General features: G+C 36.9%; 1 protein-coding gene across 1 annotated transcript in view; it reads left to right on the forward strand.

The window, feature by feature from the left end:
* Positions 1–20,108, forward strand: part of RAPGEF6 (Rap guanine nucleotide exchange factor 6) — a 101,863-nt gene that overhangs the window by 60,521 nt on the left and 21,234 nt on the right. Inside the window, exons 9-22 of the mRNA XM_085312769.1 lie at positions 352–510; positions 1,027–1,179; positions 1,676–1,840; positions 3,510–3,617; positions 3,971–4,174; positions 4,918–5,026; positions 6,998–7,241; positions 7,561–7,718; positions 10,923–11,163; positions 12,965–13,348; positions 14,006–14,217; positions 15,138–15,261; positions 17,174–17,197; positions 19,870–20,090. Of these exons, the coding sequence (XP_085168895.1) occupies positions 352–510; positions 1,027–1,179; positions 1,676–1,840; positions 3,510–3,617; positions 3,971–4,174; positions 4,918–5,026; positions 6,998–7,241; positions 7,561–7,718; positions 10,923–11,163; positions 12,965–13,348; positions 14,006–14,217; positions 15,138–15,261; positions 17,174–17,197; positions 19,870–20,090 (2,506 nt within the window). The remainder of the gene's footprint in view (positions 1–351; positions 511–1,026; positions 1,180–1,675; positions 1,841–3,509; positions 3,618–3,970; positions 4,175–4,917; positions 5,027–6,997; positions 7,242–7,560; positions 7,719–10,922; positions 11,164–12,964; positions 13,349–14,005; positions 14,218–15,137; positions 15,262–17,173; positions 17,198–19,869; positions 20,091–20,108) is intronic.

Raw genomic sequence — 20,108 nt, forward strand, 5'->3', positions numbered from 1 at the left:
TGACTATTCAATTGTCCTGTTTTAATAGCTGTATAGCTTTTTTCTCACTAAATAGTATAAATATTTTGCAGTGATTATTCTAGCTACTTCAAAAACAATACATTTATCAYCATTACTCCCTATAAATTAGTACTGGAACTTTTGAAGTTGAATGCATTCTTGTTAGTCATCTTGCTTGCATTACACTACACCATTTAATGAGTTAGATACTGCAAAATACTTATGCTGTAATAACAGACCTGCAACTGCAAGGATAAACCTCTCTGAGAAAAGAGCATTGAAAAGTAAAGAGCATATAAAAGTTGTTGAATGAGCTGCATGCTTTTAAAATCTATTTTTTATTCCCTCTAGCTCGATTCTTGGTATGTTATTTTAAATGGCACAGTGGAAATCAGCTATCCTGATGGGAAAAGCGAGAGTCTCTGTATGGGTAATAGTTTTGGAATTACTCCCTCTCTGGACAAACAGTACATGAATGGCGTGGTTAGAACCAAAGTTGATGATTGTCAGGTAAGGTTACAATTTTATACAATTATCTCATGTTTTTAAGCCTCTAAGAAAAGAAAATGGAATACTCTCATCTAAAGTATGGTCTTTATCCCAAGAGCAGAAAAAGGAAGTGGGTATTTAAACTCTTCTAGTAGCTGTGATTTATTTCATACCACTSTTTCTCAGAAAGAGGAACTTCTGCTTTGTGCTGAAGTGTAAGCTCGTAGTCCACCCTAGTGATGCTGTGTAAGCRTGCTTGACATGCAGTAAGAGTAGTTAAATAGAAAATATGTGTTTCTGCTTTTTACAGACTTTAATGTTCTCTATATGTTTAGTCCATTTAGCTCAAACTTTTGGAGACTGAAATTCATGATCGGTTCTATTTGTTTTCTGTTTAAAACTCTTTGTAGGTGGGCAGAAGGACTGGGGTTGATATCAGATGCTACTGTGGTGGTGCTGAAGCAACYCACAGATGGGTTGGGGGAATACATTCATGTTCTGGATTTTTATTAACAATCCTGTGTTGCTGGGGGGCAGTTTGTGTGTATAGCGCAGCAAGACTACTGGAGGATACTGAACCATGTGGAAAAAAACACTCATAAAGTGGAGGAAGAAGGAGAAATTGTTATGGTAAAAGAACACAGGGAGCTGGATCGCAGCGGGACCAGGAAAGGGCACATAGTTATCAAGGTGATTTTCTTTAGTTCTTTATTTTCTATTAAGCTATTAAACCTTCTTTTATTAATAAAAAATAAATAAAATGTTGGTTTAAATGTAGAATGCATGTTCAACTTTGTCTGTCTTAGCACAATAGATTTGATTAGAGAGAATTTACATTATACAAATATTGTTTTATCACCCCTTTAACAAAGCAAGATCTGTTCAGCAAATGTATTTAGATTTTGTTTAGGGAGCACCACTTGTACCTCTCTAATCTGGAAGAGGAACTTAACCATTTAATTAAAATAAAATTATGGAACATTACTAATTTTTCTAGCCAGATATTACCCATGCGCAACATATGRAGTGGAAGAAATACAAAAGTGTAGTTTAACCACCTTAGTATTTTTTCTCTGAGTTTACAATAACTGAAATTTGAAAAGAGAGTACACTGTGGCTTAGTGCTTAGATATGCTAGAGAATGTAGTAGGAAATGTCAATCACTACTTGTATTTAATTTTTTAAGGCAACACCTGAGCGACTCATCATGCATTTAATAGAAGAGCATTCTATTGTGGATCCAACTTACATAGAAGATTTCCTTTTAACGTACAGAACGTTTCTAACAAGCCCCTTAGAAGTTGGGAATAAACTCCTRGAGTGGTTCAAAGTGGACAGCCTCAGGGATAAGGTTTGTTTCAAATTAAGAGATTATTCTTTGTAGTGACAATGTCTCCAAATATAAATAGTATACTGCAGCTATTTAAAATTATTTTAAAGCAAAATATTTTTATGTAGTACCAAGAGATATTCCTCCATATTGTTGTATGCGTAGAGTGTATTGTTCTAAATTAGGTATATCACTGTTCCTCCTCTCTGAAATNTTTTTTTTCCTATTTAATTTTAAAATGTAAATGCCAGTCTCTGATCCTTTTCTGCTAGAAATTCAGGGGAATTCAGTATTTATGGTCCGGACATACCACCTTTGTTCTTGCCAGCAGCATTATGTTTGTTTTGCATAATTTTATTTGGTAGGGCTTTTCAGTGTATGGAGCACACTTTGTTTGAGCAGATGTTCGTTTCTATTTATTTATTTTTATTTATTTATTTTACAAACTGTGTACTTGAAATAAACTATGACCAAGGCAGGTACAGCTGTAAATAGGTGCTTCYGTAAATAAGATCAGGTTCAGCTCTATGTGTGTGYGTATGTGCATACGCATGGAAAGTTTTAATGGTTTGGAACTTTTCTCTGTATACATTTTGTTGAAAATTATGACAGTAAAGCTCTTAGCCAGCAGTTTTATATGTTCCAGCTTTGAACTGAGGGAAACTGAATGGACTATCAAAACAGTTAGTGCACTGAAAATTGTCTGGGGTCTTTTTTTATGGTTACTGTTTCTCTTATTCCTTTTTTTTCCATGCTGYTCATTTTGGTAGTTACTGTTTTCTTTTAATATTATAATTTCTCATATTTTAAGCTAGAAAAGATAGCGTAGTTCTTAGTAAAGCATTTTTGCTAAATGTCTACATGATGTAAATGAATAATTTACCAGTAGGGAAATCTCAAAACAGAAGTGCTTTGGAGCTGTTTTTCTCTTTGTGTAAAATTGGCGGCTACTTACATCGATTTTTAGCACCTTAGATATGAGACACCTTGATTTCCAAACAGGCAATTAGTGGTATATTGGGTAATATTTTTAGCAAGTTGAAGTTTGGCACTTTGYATGAGGGGAAAAAAGGGAAGGAAAATAAATCTATCTCAGCAAATAAAACTGGAGGTTATTTTTAGAAGGAAGAAACTGCTATAGATAAGCATTTTTGTATAACATGGATGGATAGAATAGTTGGCAAACTGCCTTTATTATGAATGGTAAAATAATTCTGTAGCACATACAAAAGCAGCCAGAAAATTTAACTGAAAAATCTGACAAGATGATTTTTTGTTATCACAATATATTTCCTAGAATTTTCCTTAAGGAGATATTCCTTGTATCTCTGAGACGCTTTAAAAAGATGCATTTAATAAATGACATGAAGAAAAGAYAACTGAAGATGGATTTGTGCAGCTGTAGGTACTAGGTGATGTGACCAGTTTGTTGTTGCTGTTGTATTTTTTTAATCCATTAAACTCCAATTAAAGACAAAGAGATGATTTCAGGTATAAATGACTACTACTGCTTAAATCTGAAAAGCTGGGCCATTAATYCAGAAAGAGAATAGAATGATGGTTATTCCTCGTTAAACCGATTAGTCTGTGTTGAGCAGCGTGTTGTCATGTTCTTGTATTCTTATTTACTTACAGATTAAAACAAAGATACCGGTGTTTATTTCTTCTTTATATAAATCCTTTTTCACAGGTTACCAGAGTCGTCTTGCTGTGGGTGAACAACCATTTTAATGATTTTGAAGGAGATCCTGCTATGACTCGATTTCTGGAAGAATTTGAAAAAAACTTAGAAAATACGGTAAGACCAATAAAGAATGACTATCATGCTTTCTAATGCTAAGCATTTTTGTTTCCTTGTGTTACAAGTAGCTAAAGCATTGTGGTCTGTAAGAAAGCTGTCTAGAGGTGACTTTTAACATGGATATGTTTATTCTTAAATACACATTTAGATACAAAGCCCACATAAAATGACACAAGGTGCTCATTTATGTGTCTTGGTATTACTGCAGAAGAGGAYGAGGCTTATTTAGTAAGATTTGGATACTTGGGATCATAAGTTCTTTCTCTGTCACTTTTTTCCCTCCCAACTTGTTTTTTCCATTTCTAGTAAAAGGAACATTACATTCCTTTTGTGTGTCTTCTGGGTTACAGAAAATGAAAGGACATCTCAGATTGCTGAATATTGCTTGTGCTGCCAAGGCAAAATGGAGACAAATTACCCTGCAAAAACCTTCTAGAGACTCGCCGCTCTTCTTCAGCCTCCTTGGAGGAAGTGACAAAGGTTTTGGTATTTTTGTAGAGACTGTAGAAATGGGCAGTAAAGCAGCAGAAGCTGGACTGAAGCGTGGTGATCAGGTAAAAAGAAAAAAGAAAATAAAATACTAATCTCTTAATTAAAAAAATACATATTCTAGCTTACCAACYRTGGTGTTTCCAACAAAAAGATTAGACTGTTTACTTAGCAGTAAACATGTGACTAATATGTAAATTTAAGGCTGAACAAAAGTATTCAAAATAAAATACATATTAACTATTCTCTTCTCTATATATAAATATTTCAAAATATTTCAAAATATTTCAACAGTTCAAACAATAGAATGGGAAAAGAAACCAAACTGTGCTTAATTTAGGAAACTTTCTTAAATGAGATGTGGTAAGTAGAAGCCATTGAACTGCTTTGTATTTTGCTTAATAGAGGCTCTGATTCTCATCAAATGTAAATCATCAGTGTGATGCTGGTGAAGCAGTGACACTTCACACCACCTGCAGATCTGGCCTTGGATTCTAGTATCAGTTCTACAGCTCCTGATGCACCATTTCTGATTAAGGTGCAATTCCTAATTACAAGAGTGTCAAGCTATCACAGAAGATAAATTTGGTAAAAACATTTGGCATGTAGAAATGCAGTACTTTGCTTATTTGTGATCTCTTGGAAGTGATCAAAATATTTTTTTTGCAAGGAATGTTTTCATGCTACAGGTCTTATAAAGATGATATAATTTCTGGAAATGTTCTTACTGTATCTGTATCATCACATTTGGTTTTGTAACTCTATGATAGTAACTCCTAATAGTTYGATTTTTAATTTTCTTTAAAAGATAATGGAAGTAAATGGACAGAATTTTGAGAACATTACGTTTGTAAAAGCTCTGGAAATCTTAAGGAACAATACACATCTCTCCATTACTGTAAAAACAAACATTTTTGGTGAGTAGACTTTGTGTGTGTGTGAAGTAAAAGAAAGATTCCAGTCTTTATAACCTTAGAACTACGTTAGGATACCATCCATCTTTCAACTTGCTCTAGGAGTGCAAAATTGCACAGGAGTCCTCTAGTTGTCCCTCTGTGTGCTTGGATATATTCTTATGTGCCAAGGACTGCACAGTGGGTGGCACAAAGCCAGCATAACCAGCTCTTTACTCCCTGAGAAATCCTCAAATGACTGTTTAAGCGGCTTTAGTGTCCCTTCATGTGATACAGCTGAAACGGAGCCAAGGGATCTGGGCCAAAATATTTTGCCAAGAAACAGCAAAAATGTAAAATCTGGCTTTCGTAAAACTTTTTATAATGGCTGTGAGAATGATAGGATAAATCGCCTTTAAGTCTAAAATAGAAAATGGGATATAAAAAGCAGTATGATATATAAATGTTGGCTTTTAATTGTCGATGCGAATATAAACACATAAATACCTCTCTAAAATCTCAGTCAAACCATCTGCTCTTTTTCTATAATCCTGTTCAGGCAAGAAAATAACCATAGCTGCAGAAAGAACAAGGCTGTGTGTACAAGACAGATCCTTTCTTTATAGTTATATTTGAGACCCTCTGATGGTCTTGTGTCTTAATGTTCCTCCAGTTACCTTACTATGTAACTTCTTTGTTTAATTACAGTTTTCTGCTTATTGCTAGGCAAATAGAAGATATTTCAAGATCTCAGCAGTTGTTTATTATCACAACCTAATATCATGATTTCAAATAAGTTTAAAACAAAAGTGGTAATAGTGATCTAGACTAACATGAAATAGCATAAATCATAACTATAACTGAGACAGTGGTAGTTTGCTCATCTTGCTTAATAAATGTAAGCAATGTACATTTATRAGTGGATTGTGAGCTCTTTTCTTCCTGTTCATTGTTATAATATCAAAGTGATTTCTGTGATGTATTTTAATGACTTCACTCTTGTTTTTTTCCAACAATGATATTTACTATTACCTCTTTTTCACTGAGTGCTAAGTATCTGATGCTGACAATGAACAATCCCAGTTGTTATATTTGAATTTATGCTGTGAAGGCTTGTAGTTTAAATTTTGTAACATAGTGGAAATGCACAATTTGACTGGAAATTTCTATACAGAAAGCACAGGTYGCTGTGTTTGTAGGGACAATTTGAAAAATCAGCTCTGTACAACTCTATTTTCCTATCATCACTATTTGTTTTCAACAGAAAATACTGCATTTCTGATTTGAGTGACCTCAAAGATGTATTAAAAAAAAAAAACAGGATTTTCATGACTTGATATATCAATTTGAACAATATGTTTTTACCATTTATATGTAGAAAAAAAACTTGATGTAAATATTACTTTTTCTGTGGAATGAGACCTTCTGGAAATGTCAGTAATAGACTAGCACAGATTGGTAAATGCAACAGAAGATTTGATACTGCTTCAGTAGTATTGCTAAAAGCAAAGAAAGGTGGTTGCAGAAAATATCARTCCCTTTTGCAGTTATTCTTGAGGAAGCATTTGCATTCCATTACCTAAAAGATTAAAAAACAAAACAAAGAAACCCAATCAATAAATACATTGTGCTGATTGATATGAATGTAACATTGGCTGCCTTTAGTGAACGGTGGTTTAGCCTTATTAAATTTGCTGTAAAATTTATTAATTTCAAAAGTAGCTGGGTGAGCCAAGCTGTGCAGAATGTTTGTTTTCATTAAATGTGTAGGGCTTCTCTTTCTGCCATTGAACCTAACAGCAAAACCCTTAGATGGAAATGACTCCCACCTATAGAATCAAAATTAAAGCACAGCGCACTGCCTAGTTTGTAACTTTTTGGCTTTTTTTTTTTTTTTTGGCGATATGTGGGAAGCAAAAGAGTTGAGGAGGAAGATACAGTGTGAAGTTTTCACGATGTGGTGGGAAATCACAATGTTTCTATTGTCTCTTACAGTGTTCAAAGAGCTGCTTTGCAGGATAGGACAAGAAAAGAATGGAATTCCACATATTCCCAAAATTGCTGAAAAGAAAAACAACCGTTATTCCATCCCAGATATGCCTGGAGATGTGGAGCAGATGTTTCCACGTGAAAAAGGGAACAAGAAAATCAAAGCAAACACTGTATCTGGTGGGAGAAACAGAATCAGGAAAATTTTAGACAAGACACGGTTCAGCATCTTGCCTCCAAAACTGTTTAGGTGTGTCAGACTCTTTTGGTAAAACAGTAGTGTTTTTCCTGTTAAACTGTTATATTGCTGCTTAGTATCTTCAGTTGTTATATGCACATTGCTTGTGTGTTTTTTTTTTGTTTTTTTTTTAATGCAGCACATCCTACCATAACTGTAGAAAAAGACCAAAATATATTTTYCCTACCAGTGAACACTTTTTCAAATGTGCTTTTCTCTGTGCATTTTCTGAAAGTTGGTCTGCAACGTGTAATTAAAACACAAGTTGAGTGAAACTTGAGATGAATATGTGCATCAGGTTCCTTATAACAGAAGCAAACCTGTTTTGCAGTGACGGTAGCGTGAGCCAGTCGCAGGACGATAGCATCGTTGGAACGCGGCAGTGCAGGCACAGCCTGGCGATCATGCCTATTCCTGGGACCCTCTCGTCTAGCAGCCCTGACCTGTTGCAGCCTACGACTAGCATTCTGGATTTCTCTAATCCTTCAGGTAAAACAGCAGCATTAACTTGATTCAAATGATGACTAAGGCAACTAATTCAGGAGGAAAATTGYATCTTTTACCGGCTGCAAACACGCTCAATGCAGTTACCTGTTTATCTTGTGACCCTAATGGGTATAAACTGGAGATTCACTGAAAGCATAAACTSTCCAAACTCTTCTGCCTACTATTTTAGCCTCTTTTTCTATAATGTGAGACTTAYGCTTCTTTGTAAGAAGAAGCAATCTTGCCACCAAAAGTGTCTTTTTATATACTGGAATTTACCAGAGCTCCAGCGGAAGCGGGTTGRCYGTATCTGCACCTTTCTCATTGTATCACCTCTTCCTGATGCCAGTACTCCTGATGACTTGACCTGTCCACCTATCTTCTTTGAGTATATATTTCAAGTAGCATTGTGGGTAGCATAGGACTACTATTGCTACCAAGGTAACAAGATTAATGCCTCCTTTATTGCAGACATTTTGTTCAATTATATTTCTGAAAAAATAAAAGCTGTTTTGAGGTTTATGGTCTGTTGCTGCCATTTTTGCTACTGTGGGAAAAAACACTGGGGAAAAAATAATGGAGTGGCTGCAGGAGGTATTTGTTGTTATATGCAGCTATATGTAAACATGTCAAGTCAGAATCATGTTGCTCTATTCCAAGTTCTAGGCATAATTATATATTCTGTAAACTGCCTTGTGGCTAAGACTTATCTTTATGTAAACTTTCATATTTCCCCCTGAAAAAGGATGTGCACAAATATATCCTGTTTTGTGCATAAATATTCATGGCAAATAAGTTCCCTTTTTACTGCAAATACATTTTCCTTGTTATCTGCATGAGAGAGCTACACATATGTTCTCTAAGAATCTTCCCTGAATATTTGTGCAGGTAACTGCATAATTATGAGCTGTGGATAATTAGTCTTACCTCTGCTCTGTTAAGCTTGCTTTAACAAATGTGCAGTTATTTTAGGGAGGGAAAAAAAAACTTTGATGTGACACTGTATTACTTCTTGATAAGTTTTTTTTTTTTAAAAAAAAAAAAAAATCTAAATCTTGATTTGGTGTTGACACAGTTTTTCTCTTTTCTGCCTGCAGCTGTTGGGTTTTACTGTAAGTATCTTGATGTATAACATCCTCAAGACTTTAATATTGCATGGCTTGYCTGTTAAACTTAACATGTTTTCATACGTTGTATTGGTACAGGTATTACTGTTAGGGCATTAGAAAGTGAGTGTCCTGTAAACTTCCCTTAATGAAACGAATCTGTAGGCTTTCTTTGTGGCTGTTGTAATCTCACAGCAGAGTGCTGCGCTGAGGTTTGGAAGACCGACGCTTTATTCTCCCTCCTGCCCCTGACATACTGAATTTCCTTCAGCAGGTTACTTCACTACTCCGTGAGTGACCTTGCTGTAAAGGAGTGAAGTCTCTTRTATCTGTTTTATAGAAACTGAGGTTTTAGATGATAGTATAGTTACGATTTAGTTGTTGTTGTTGTTCTGTTGAACTCTGCATAACTAAAATTTCGTGCATGCTAACTTGAGATGTCCATCTTTGTGTTGTAGCCACACAGAGTCATGAGTAGGAAAGTAATTTTTAATATTTACTTGCTTAAAAGAGAAAGACAAATGCAGACATGCTTGTAATATGTTTCTATCATCTGTCACTCGTAAGTTGCACTAAGTTTTGKTTGCAAAGTGATTTTTTTCAAAATTACATTTCAATTTTGGTGTTAAATCTTGAATGTATTCTGATTTTTAGGTGTGTTAATATTGTTATGGTATTAGGATCTGATTTCTTCAGTCAGATCTTCAGCACARGTTGTAAGGCTTCATGACCATGCCAGAGTTGTAGTTTGGCTCATGTGTTGATTCGATTTTTGTCAGTACATGTCATTTTTTTTTGTCATTTCCCAAAATATTCAAAGCATCATCGTCACGACTTCACTCCGAAATGAGTGCATGATACACATTACTCCTTACCGTCCTCACTTGTGTACATGTAGAGCACTTCAGATTTGTCTGGTGACCACTGATTAATATGACCCTACTGGCAACGTTGCGGTCCTGGTAATGAAGCAGTTAGTAGGACTAGTTTTTGATCAGAACTTTTTTTGACTGCTGTTTTCATAGCACTGCCTTTCCTCCCGGTTATGATCTTTCTTATGCCTGCTGTGAGTGAGGCTGCTTTCCCCCCCCCCACCCAGCAGAGTGAAACTTTTGGCATGGGATCATAAATGACCTGCAGTCTTTTTGCCCCAAAGTTCCTGTTACCCCCCCCAAAACACACTCGAGTGCTGCTGCAAGGAAGAGTAGCCCTGAGGTCGCTGTCCCTCAGCGTTGTTCCTCCGTGAGTTCTTCCCAAGCCTGCTGAGGCTTGGTCTTCAGAGCTGGCGGGAGGGAAACGAGCAAACGAAAAACCCTCCCTTGTGCTCCCTTGAATTTTAATTAACAGGGCGCTTTTGACCCTTTTTTTTCCTAGTCAGCTTTACTTTAAAAATCAAGCATTTTATAATAGTAACAGAGTGAATTATCAGCAAGCATCAAGCTGTAAATTAAATGTTTGATGCATGAGAATTTATTACCTGCTCTAATCTGCTTCAGATGAAGCTGTTGTCTGAGTTAAAACATGTTTTTAAAGCATCAAACGTGTTCTAAGTGAGGACAGTAGCCCAAGAGTTGCGTGCTGGCAGCAGCTCCGTTCCTTCAGGTTGACGAAGCGAGTGGCAGGATTTGCAGGCAGGATTTGCAGGCAGGATTTGCAGGCAGGATTTGCAGGCAGGATTTGCAGGCGGTATCGGGTGCAGGCGAGGCCCCGGAGGAAGGGGCCCCTCGCCCCTGCCCGCCCCGGCTCTCCCCAGCAGCCGGAAGGGAGTCGTGCTTCTCGCACTGAGAAGGACCGTGCACAAAATAGTACTGTGATGGTACCGCAGGCGTACGGGGGCCTTGGGCCTCGCTCATGGCCACGACRTAATATGCAGATTAATTCCCTTGTGGAAAGGCAGAGAGAAGAGAAATCCTCTTTTAATTCACAGCKGAGGGAAAAGACTGGATATTTTAATTAATATTAATAGGTGTTTATCACATCCAGCGTGTTTTTTCTTCCTTGCTGGGGTTTTTTGTTTGTTTTCTATCAAATAGTGCAGTAAGTGACCTTTTGTCTTGTCAAGGGAAAAGTAACTTTAAAGACGTTTTTCTGTTGTTTTTAGATATTCCAGATCAAGTAATCAGAGTTTTCAAAGCAGACCAACAGAGCTGTTACATTATCATCAGCAAAGACACTACAGCCAAAGAAGTTGTGAGCCACGCTGTGCATGAGTTCAACCTGACGGGAGCCSCGGACACCTACTCGCTCTGTGAAGTGTCCGTCAGCCCGGAGGGGGTCATAAAGCAAAGGAGGCTTCCGGATCAGTTCTCAAAACTGGCGGACAGGATTCAACTCAATGGACGGTAAATGCACCCTTATTTTAATTTTAGTTTGTGTTTATTTGACTTTGCCTTTTAGGATTGAAACATATGAAAGGAACATTGAGGAGTGAGTGCTTTTAAATTAAAATAGGAGCAAAATGCCTAGATTTACTTCTGCATTACAGAGGACGGCTAAAGACATAATTTGCTTATAAAACATAACAGAATTACTGATCCTGGTTATGTGCAAATGAGTAACCTTAATTTTTTTTAGGTTATCATTATAGAAGTTTATCTATTCTTTGTGTTCATTGGAAACAGCTCCTGTGGCTGCTTTTGTGACCAAGAGCAGTGTTTGCAGTTAGTATGTAAATACCAGGTTCTGTTGGGGTGTATGAGAGAGGATTTCTGCCAGAGGGTGCGAGCAAGGCATTTCTTGCTCTCTGCATGTGTGGTTTCCAAGCTGTGCACCTGTAATCACACTGAATTTCAGTGACATCTATCAATGCTGGAGAAAAGGTTTCCTTCTACTTCGAAGTCTGGAGGGACAGGAGTAACACCTACCTCTCTCCTAAATGCCAGTAGTTCTGAAAACAGCCATGTATTGGGTCAAGAGTTAGCAAGAGTCTTTCCAGAACACAGTGATTCTTACAGTGTGTTTGTGGAAGGTTCATAAATAACTGCTTTCCTCTCTGGATGCACAAACGGGAGTTTCCTTAAAGGTGCGTTTGCTAAGAGTTATGGGGTTACACATTGCTCCAGAGAGGAGGTGCTAGGACAGCTCTCTGTTAGAAGAATAGGCAAATAAATGCTAGTATTTTATTTCTCCCTCTTCTTTTCTCTTTTTTGCTCTTTCATGTTCCCCTTCTACTCTTAAAACCAACCAAMCAAACAAAAAAACTCTCCAAACCTACCCCAGCTCACTTGATGACAACTAAATTTAGCCAATCAGGATAATGTATATAGTAGCTTGTTCTTGAAAGGAAAACATTTTTTTCTTTTTTTGACATTGTTTTCTTTTTTTGACAGTTTCCATATGTACTTTGTGGTTAAAGGATACAAGTAGTATCTTTCTCTATGATATAATACTGCAGTGAACTGATACTAACCTGAGATAAATTCTTCTATTTTTGTGTGAGCTATTATGAATGTTTTCTGAAAATTTAAGTGCTTCCTTTTTATCTGATGACCTGATCCATACTGGAAGAAGGTTTATTAAGTAAAAAAAATTCTTTAGTCCTCTTTTCTAGGCAACAAAGAGAATTTATGAGGAATAGACTTTGCTGCATTTAAGTTATCTGCTTTAGACCATGAAAATGAATTTTCCAGATACCTTTTCATTTCCTGAATATTGTGTACTTCATGTATATATTAATATGCTATGCTAAATTTATGTAAGAAATGGAGAAATACATTAATAACAGATTTCAAATTTCTCAGAGCTAATGTGTGCTTTAAATGTTATTTCACTACTGAATTTACAAATAGAAAAGTAACTGACCTTTTTCTGAAGGTGAAAGCTACTGCCTGTTACCAAGTACTACATAGRAATAATACTAGCAGAGAGGTATAAAAGATCAAAATGACTTTGAATTCTGGAGAGCTAGATCTTACTTAGATAACAACAACATCTTGTGCTGAAGTACAAGGTTATGCTGTCCATTCTTTCCTCTGTCATTGCCTCTCGCTCCGGGTTGTCCTCTGTCACCCAGAAGTACTCTTGTGTGTGCACTTCTATGGTGTCAGCAGCGACTAAGCTGATTGGGGCAGTTCAGCATCTCTTTGCTCACAGACCCTCAGAAGACCATCTCTAATGTTTTGTTATACTTCAATTGTTCTTTAGGTATTACCTGAAAAACAATATGGAGACGGAGACACTATGCTCCGATGAGGATGCTCAAGAGTTACTGAGAGAAAGCCAAATCTCCCTTCTGCAGCTTAGCACCATTGAGGTTGCCACGCAGCTTTCTATGAGAGACTTTGAATTATTTCGTAATATTGAGCCTACAGAATACATTGATGACCTTTACAAGCTGGACTCCAAAACAGGAAACGCTCGCCTAAAACAGTTTGAGGATGTCATAAATCAAGAGACGTTCTGGGTTGCCATGGAAATTTTAGCAGAGCCCAACCAACTCAAAAGAATGAAGATTATTAAGCATTTCATTAAAATTGCCCTCCACTGTCGAGAATGCAAGAATTTCAATTCCATGTTTGCAGTTATAAGGTAARGTACTTTCCACTTGTCAGATCTGACTTATGGTGTCAAAAGCAATTCCGTTAAACTGAACGGAAAGAAAGTGTTTTCTGAACAAATTACTGATGGCGCTGGATAGTTTTAAGGGAGTTACCAGGCTTTTCAACACACCAGATGTAGAAGAGCTGCATTTTCATTGTGTTCTTTTCCTCCCACGACCTCAGAAGAGGTTCAGCGTTGTTACAGTGGTTTGTGTGACTGCCTCGTCTTTAATGGCTAGCAGGARAAGAGGTGATTTGTGTAGTGTTCTCAATTGCTACTATAACTGTATAATCAGCTCATAAATTTTTCACCCTTTTTGTCCCTACCATGGTATAGATTTTTACAGGACTTAGGTTAGATGGGCATCTGTACTATGCTGCAGGTAGATTGCATTGGCAGGCTGACTTACCTTCTSTACACTGTGAATAGGAAACAGTCGTGTTCTTTAAGTTTCTTATTTTCGCTCCTTCGTGAGAGGGAACAGCAGTGGTTTATTGTGATGAGCTTGCTTTGCAACCAGGCATTTACCCYGCTTTACAGTTAACCTTGTGAAAAATATTTTTAGTTCTTGAAACAGAAAACTTTTTACTTCTTTATGAAATGTAGTGATCCCTTTAACAGCTAATAATAAAATATGTTTTGCAGTGGGTTAAATCTAGCACCAGTAGCACGTCTCAGAGGTACTTGGGAGAAGTTACCAAGCAAGTATGAAAAACACCTTAGAGACCTTCAAGATCTTTTTGATCCATCTAGAAATATGGCAAAATACCGCAACATCCTTAGCAGTCAGAGCATGCAGCCTCCAATTATTCCACTCTTTCCCGTTGTCAAGAAGGATATTACATTTCTACACGAAGGTAATGTCAAACATAGAGGAAAAATAAACTAAGCATTGAGTGTATTTAAGCCCTTGCTTAAGTGATCCAGCAAATGACTAAAAGGAAGCTGCCACCAGTATGATGCTTTTGGTATGTCCTTTGTAGGAGTAAAGTGAAATGTAATTCTGAATGCATAATGGAAGAGACTGATCCTAGACAAAAATAAAAAAAAAGTGCATATTTTTAATGCTTTATAAGCAGTGTTTAATCTTCAGTTTTCCTGAGGTTAGTATGGTGGAGTTGGTAAGTGTGCTGACTAGAAATTAGACTATTTTAAATGTGTTTCTATTACAGAAATTTGTAGCTGCAGTGTTTCTAGGTTTAGCTCTATGTTGTGGCTTTCAGAGAGCTACAATGATACAACACCTCCTACTCTTGCTTTCAGCATTTTCATTAAAAAAAAAAAATCCATTTTTTTCTTTTACATAGAGTTCTACTCCCAGTTGGTTAAGATTATGGCTTTCTAAATATGCCAAATTCTTGGTCAGGATGTCTCAAAACTATTTCAGCTAACTTCAGAATAAGACTGTKGTTGTTTTCAGTTCTATGTTTATCTTATTTTAACATCTATGATAATGAATTTGGGCATAGTTCATTTACTACTTTTTCTTCCTACAAGTACTACATTAGAATTAGATTAGCAAAGGCAAAGCTAGGTAGCTTGAATGGACCTGACTGGCATTTGTATTTTGCCCTGATGCCGTTTCGTGTTTTCGTGATGTTTCGATTAAAACAGTCTTGGGAGGGGAGCGTGTCCATGTGTTTAGTGTAGGAGGCTAGTAACATCACTCATTAAAAAAAAATTATATATATATATATATATATATAAAAATATATATATATATATAGAGAGAGAGAGTATTTCTTATTTCATTTTGGTACATGTTTAAATTATACAGGAAATGATTCAAAAGTGGATGGCCTGGTAAATTTTGAGAAACTCAGAATGATCGCCAAAGAAATCCGCCAAGTTGTCAGGATGACCTCGGCGAACATGGATCCGGCCGTGATGTTCAGACAAAGGTGCGCAATTTAAAAAGCTGGTAGGATCGAAGCTGCCTAACAGTGGGTAGGGACCTGAGCTTGTGTGTGCATAAATACATTAATATTTCATCGTGTAACTTACCATTAACATTTACCATGAGAACTGAAATCTTCATCCAATTGTGGAAATACCGTCAATGCTTCTAAGAGTTGCTTTCAATGACTACTAAACCAATTTGTTGGTTTAAAAATCAAAGAAAAATAGGCTCCCGTATTTTTGCTAAATAAAATATTAGTGTCAGTAGAGTTTCAGGAGAGATGTAAGTGCTGGAGGAAAATCATACGTTTTAAAAAAAAACCTTAATTCCCCTTGTAAAATCTGAAATGTTATTTTCAAAGCAACCTCTGGTAACATGAAAAAAAAGTCACCAAAAAAAATTTATTTATTTTTTATTCGTGACCAGCACAGCTCAGTCCACCTGCATACAGTGTGGTATGGTCAGGCTGGAGGGCTGTGGCCTTTTTGGTGTCTTCCCTCGTGTATACTCTCTTGAGGCTCTGTGTTAGCAGAATGCAGAATGAAAGTACCACTGCTCCTATTCTGGTGCTCCAGACTACGTTTAATGCCACTAAATAATTTCCCGCATCTGCTTGCTTCCCAGTGGCTGAAATAAGAGCATCGGTCCCTCTGTTGTATCCCCCTCCAGATCCCTGCCGGTCGGGGTTGTGCTGCCTTCCTCTCCCTGCCCCGGGAGCTGGCCGGGGCGAACCGGGCACGAGCCCTGCGGCGGCCTCAACGTGCCGTTCAGATGCGGAGGCGCAAGACGATGTCCCGTACTGAATCACTACCGAGCCCCTACTTTGAGTCACAAATAACAGATCCCTTGTAAACACTGTTTAAAGGACACCTTTTAAAGTGGAGATTAGCCTTCGCACTGTTGTATTTGACCTAGCAAAATTCCMTATTTAATGTAAAATTATAAAACTAATTATTTGATAAGTTCTAACTGCTTTTCAGAAATTGTGGCATTTTCAGATGAAATCTTTCTATAAGTACATTTCCCTGATACCCTTTGCRCTTTAAGACCTAATGAGCTCAAATCATTAAAGGAATTTGATACTAAGTAAATAGCTTACCTTTAGTATGTTTTTCAGAATTACAAAACACATTTTAAAAACCACGTCAATTTAAAGTGTATGTGCTCACATAAAATGCTTAGCCATCTAATATTAGAGATAGTGCTAAAGATTAAAAGMAAATCATTCTATGTTTTCACATCATTTATATTCATTTTCATTATCTCTGGTGTTTGATCTATCAGTTTGTTTGTGATGAACTACCAATAAAATCTTTTTTGAAGAAGACTAAAAATGAAGAAGAAAAGACATTTTAGTGGTAACATGAGACTTGCTAACAAGTTCATTACCAATTAATATAGGGCATCCAGTTTTTCAGTGTATTTTTAGCAAACAGYTTGTTTTCCAGCAAGCAATCAAGAGAAAACAACATCTTAAACTTGAATACTGATGATGATTTCTCATACATGTACTGTGGTCCTAATGCATAGAATAAATTAAGTTAATTGTGGKTTTTGCAATATGAATAAGTTGAAAAGCTTTCACTCACTCCATCAAAGTTAAATTTGACTTATASAAAATAATTAACAAGAAAATTAAAAAAGAGTTTGACTTCTAAATTTATAGCTTAAACTTAAAAATGAAATAAAAAACTGATAGATGTTCTTCCATATTGAAGTATTGTAGCAAGTCCTGCCCTTGCATTCCATTAAGGCATTGTGTTACTGTTTGAGAAGATTTTTACTGTATAGAAAATTTTTCTTTTCTGTTCTTTCCTGTCTACATCTTTCTTCCTGACTCTCAACTGTTTTATTTTTTTCCTGTGCTTTTCTGTTCAAATACATGCTTCAATGTATATGGCTCTTGCTTACAGGAAGAAGAGGTGGAGAAGTTTGGGGTAAGTGTAGAGATGAATGCAACTAAGATAAAGATTATGCAACTCTTAACATACTGCATCCTCCTTATTAGTGCATGCATCTGAAATACAGCATGCATTTTATTAACCCTGCAATACGTATTTTTTTGGAAAAGAGGAATAGGGGGTTTACAGTCAACTTCATACTGCAGCTGTGAAGATTGAGTTGCTTTTGTGTGTTAGATAAATTGTTTCTCTTTTGCCATAATAAAATAAGCTGATAAATGGTTATATTGAAAGACAGACTATCTCTGAAAACAGATAATTTGCTTTTTAATGTGTCTGAAAAATTTAAGTCAGTATGCATACACTGAAATCCTCATTGATTTCCCAGGGAGTTTTGTGCAAGGACTAACATCAGAACGATGGCAAATGAGTAATAAGATTGGCTAATAATCTTGTGCCAACTGATGCTCTCAGATTACAGTGATTAGATGACAGTTTAGCCATTTACATAGCCAGAATACATTTAATGTATTCCTATGTGTGTTTTTGCCCAAACACTGTCACCTGTGTACCTGAGCCCACGTGCCTTTGCACTTTCAAGTTACGCGTTTTTTGGAGACGTGGTCCAAAGCCGGCCCTGCTCTAGTGTGTCTGCCCTGGAAGTGCAATGGAGGCACTTTGCGGCGCTTTGCAATTGCCTTGCAAGTGGCAGAGCAAGTCTGGTGCAGCAAAGTGATTCACCAGCAAGGAGTCTCCAGTCGTCTTGGCCCGAAGAACGCATTTATCCCCACAAGCAGCGAGGGCAGAAATGCCTAGGGAGRCAGATGTTAGTGTTTATGCTAGACAAGCTGGAGTGAACACATGTGGATGCTGGTCAGTAGAGCTAACTTTGCAACATGGCCATGCCCTTGGGGGCTGAGAGCTTGATGGGCTGCGTTGCATAGTCYGTGATTGGCCACTCGTGCTGCGGATTCCCTGGAGATGTCCGCAGGACCCTGCTGAGCCGCCTTCCCTAGGGCTAGCGCTTCCTACGGCCTTAAGCACGATGGAAGGCGGTGCTGGGGCTAGTCATTTCTAACCTTAGGGATTACTGGGAGCAGTTGAATGAGGAAAAACTATTTTAAAAAGTAATTGACTAAGTATAAGTCAAGATTTAAAAAGAAATGGCATGTATGTAAAAAGTATAACTTTTMTATCACTAAAAATAAATTTAGTGTAATATACCCTATTTCCTTACRTAATAGAAACTAGCTTTGTTATCCATAGTAGACACAAGTGCCCCCTTGTTTGGGGGAGTGCACACAGTCCACCATGCCATGTGTGATCTTTGCCTAGAATAGTGTTAGTTTTCTGTTTAATTAAGCTGTGCAGTTCTGCCACACTTTTTAAGTGTATATTTTTCTCCGAATTTGCTTTAATTTCTTAAACTTTGTAAATGTGGCTAGTAGCTGTTGTCTACTCCTTAGTTTTTAAGCTCGATATGCTCAATTCCTTAAGCTTCCTAAAACAGTAAGTTTTAATTCTGACTCCTAGACTCCTAGCTGTTAGGATTCTTCTGTTGGATGTTGTTTGTGCCACTTGCGATTCTGTAAACACATCTAAGATCTTGATAAGTATCTTTATGCAGAATTTATCTTTTTAAAATTTATTCCTTTGTATATTTACAAAAACTTGAAACAATTTTACTGAAATTTTCCATTAAAGTTTACTTGTAATATATGCCATGATCTTCATTTATCAAAAAAAAAAAATGATTAGGACTAGTGCATCTGTAGTAATTTGATAGTAGAAGCAGAGGTGATGGGTATATTTGAATTATATTAAGAATATATTTGAATATATTAAGAATATATTTGAATTATATCAAGATCAGTCCTTTGGTCACTAACTGAGCACTAAAATGAGGGGAGGATAAGAATGACCATCATGGATAGTAATTAGTGGAAGTTAAACAATTTGATTTATCTATTTTTGGTGCAGTTGTTGATAAAATTGGCAGTGTAAAGTGGGAATATTCAATTGTTGGTCATGCTCTTTCATAGATGCAAGTCTACAAGTCTGAGCATATGTGTGTTATCACTGTCTCCCTGACCTGTAGGATACTTCACAAGTAATTTCTCTTTTGTAGATGTGTTTACTTAATTGGAGAAGAATTAAGTGCATAATAAAATGTACTTTGCATATTTAACATAGGTTTTTCTCTTACTTAAGCATTATCAGAAGCTGAGTATCCTAAGAGGATTACACTAGTCACTCACTTCTGTGGTCAGTTGAACTGCAAGAAGCTTCTGCTGTAAGCCTGAAACATACAGTGGGTAGCAAATTGCTTGAACCGACTGACCCAAAGTTAGCAAGTTGGTCTGCTGTTGCAGTCTAGAGGTAGTATGGGTTTTGCAGAACAAGACTAACATCCATTAGCAGAGCTAGATGGTGGGGGGGGAGTTTATGTAGCATTGTGCCTCATTCCTGCTAGTTCCACGCTTTCATGAGCAATTCCTTCCTAGACTCAAAATGCTGCTATCAGTTTTACCAGGGCATTTTAAGACAAATGTTATTTTAATGCTGTTCATCTTCTTAACTCATTTGCATCAGCATGTACTAGCCCTAACTGAAGAGTTTTGGTATTAATCTGCTTCAGCATATGCTACTTTTGCTCCTCATCGCTGATGAGAACCAAAAATTTACTTATTTGCTCTCTTCTTTTRTAGGTCTCTGAGCCAGGGCAGTACAAACTCAAACATGCTCGATGTACAGGGAGGCGCTCACAAGAAACGTGCCCGACGCAGCTCGCTTCTGAATGCCAAGAAACTGTATGAGGATGCCCAGATGGCAAGGAAGGTGAAGCAGTACTTGTCCAACCTGAATGTAGAAACAGATGAAGAAAAGATCCAAATACTGTCACTTCAGTGTGAGCCTGCATATAGCACTCGTGAGTACAGCGATCTGT

This window comes from Rhea americana, unplaced genomic scaffold (assembly GCF_003343005.1).
Source record: "Rhea americana isolate MKP2758 unplaced genomic scaffold, rheAme1 scaffold_37, whole genome shotgun sequence".
NCBI lineage: Eukaryota > Metazoa > Chordata > Aves > Rheiformes > Rheidae > Rhea > Rhea americana.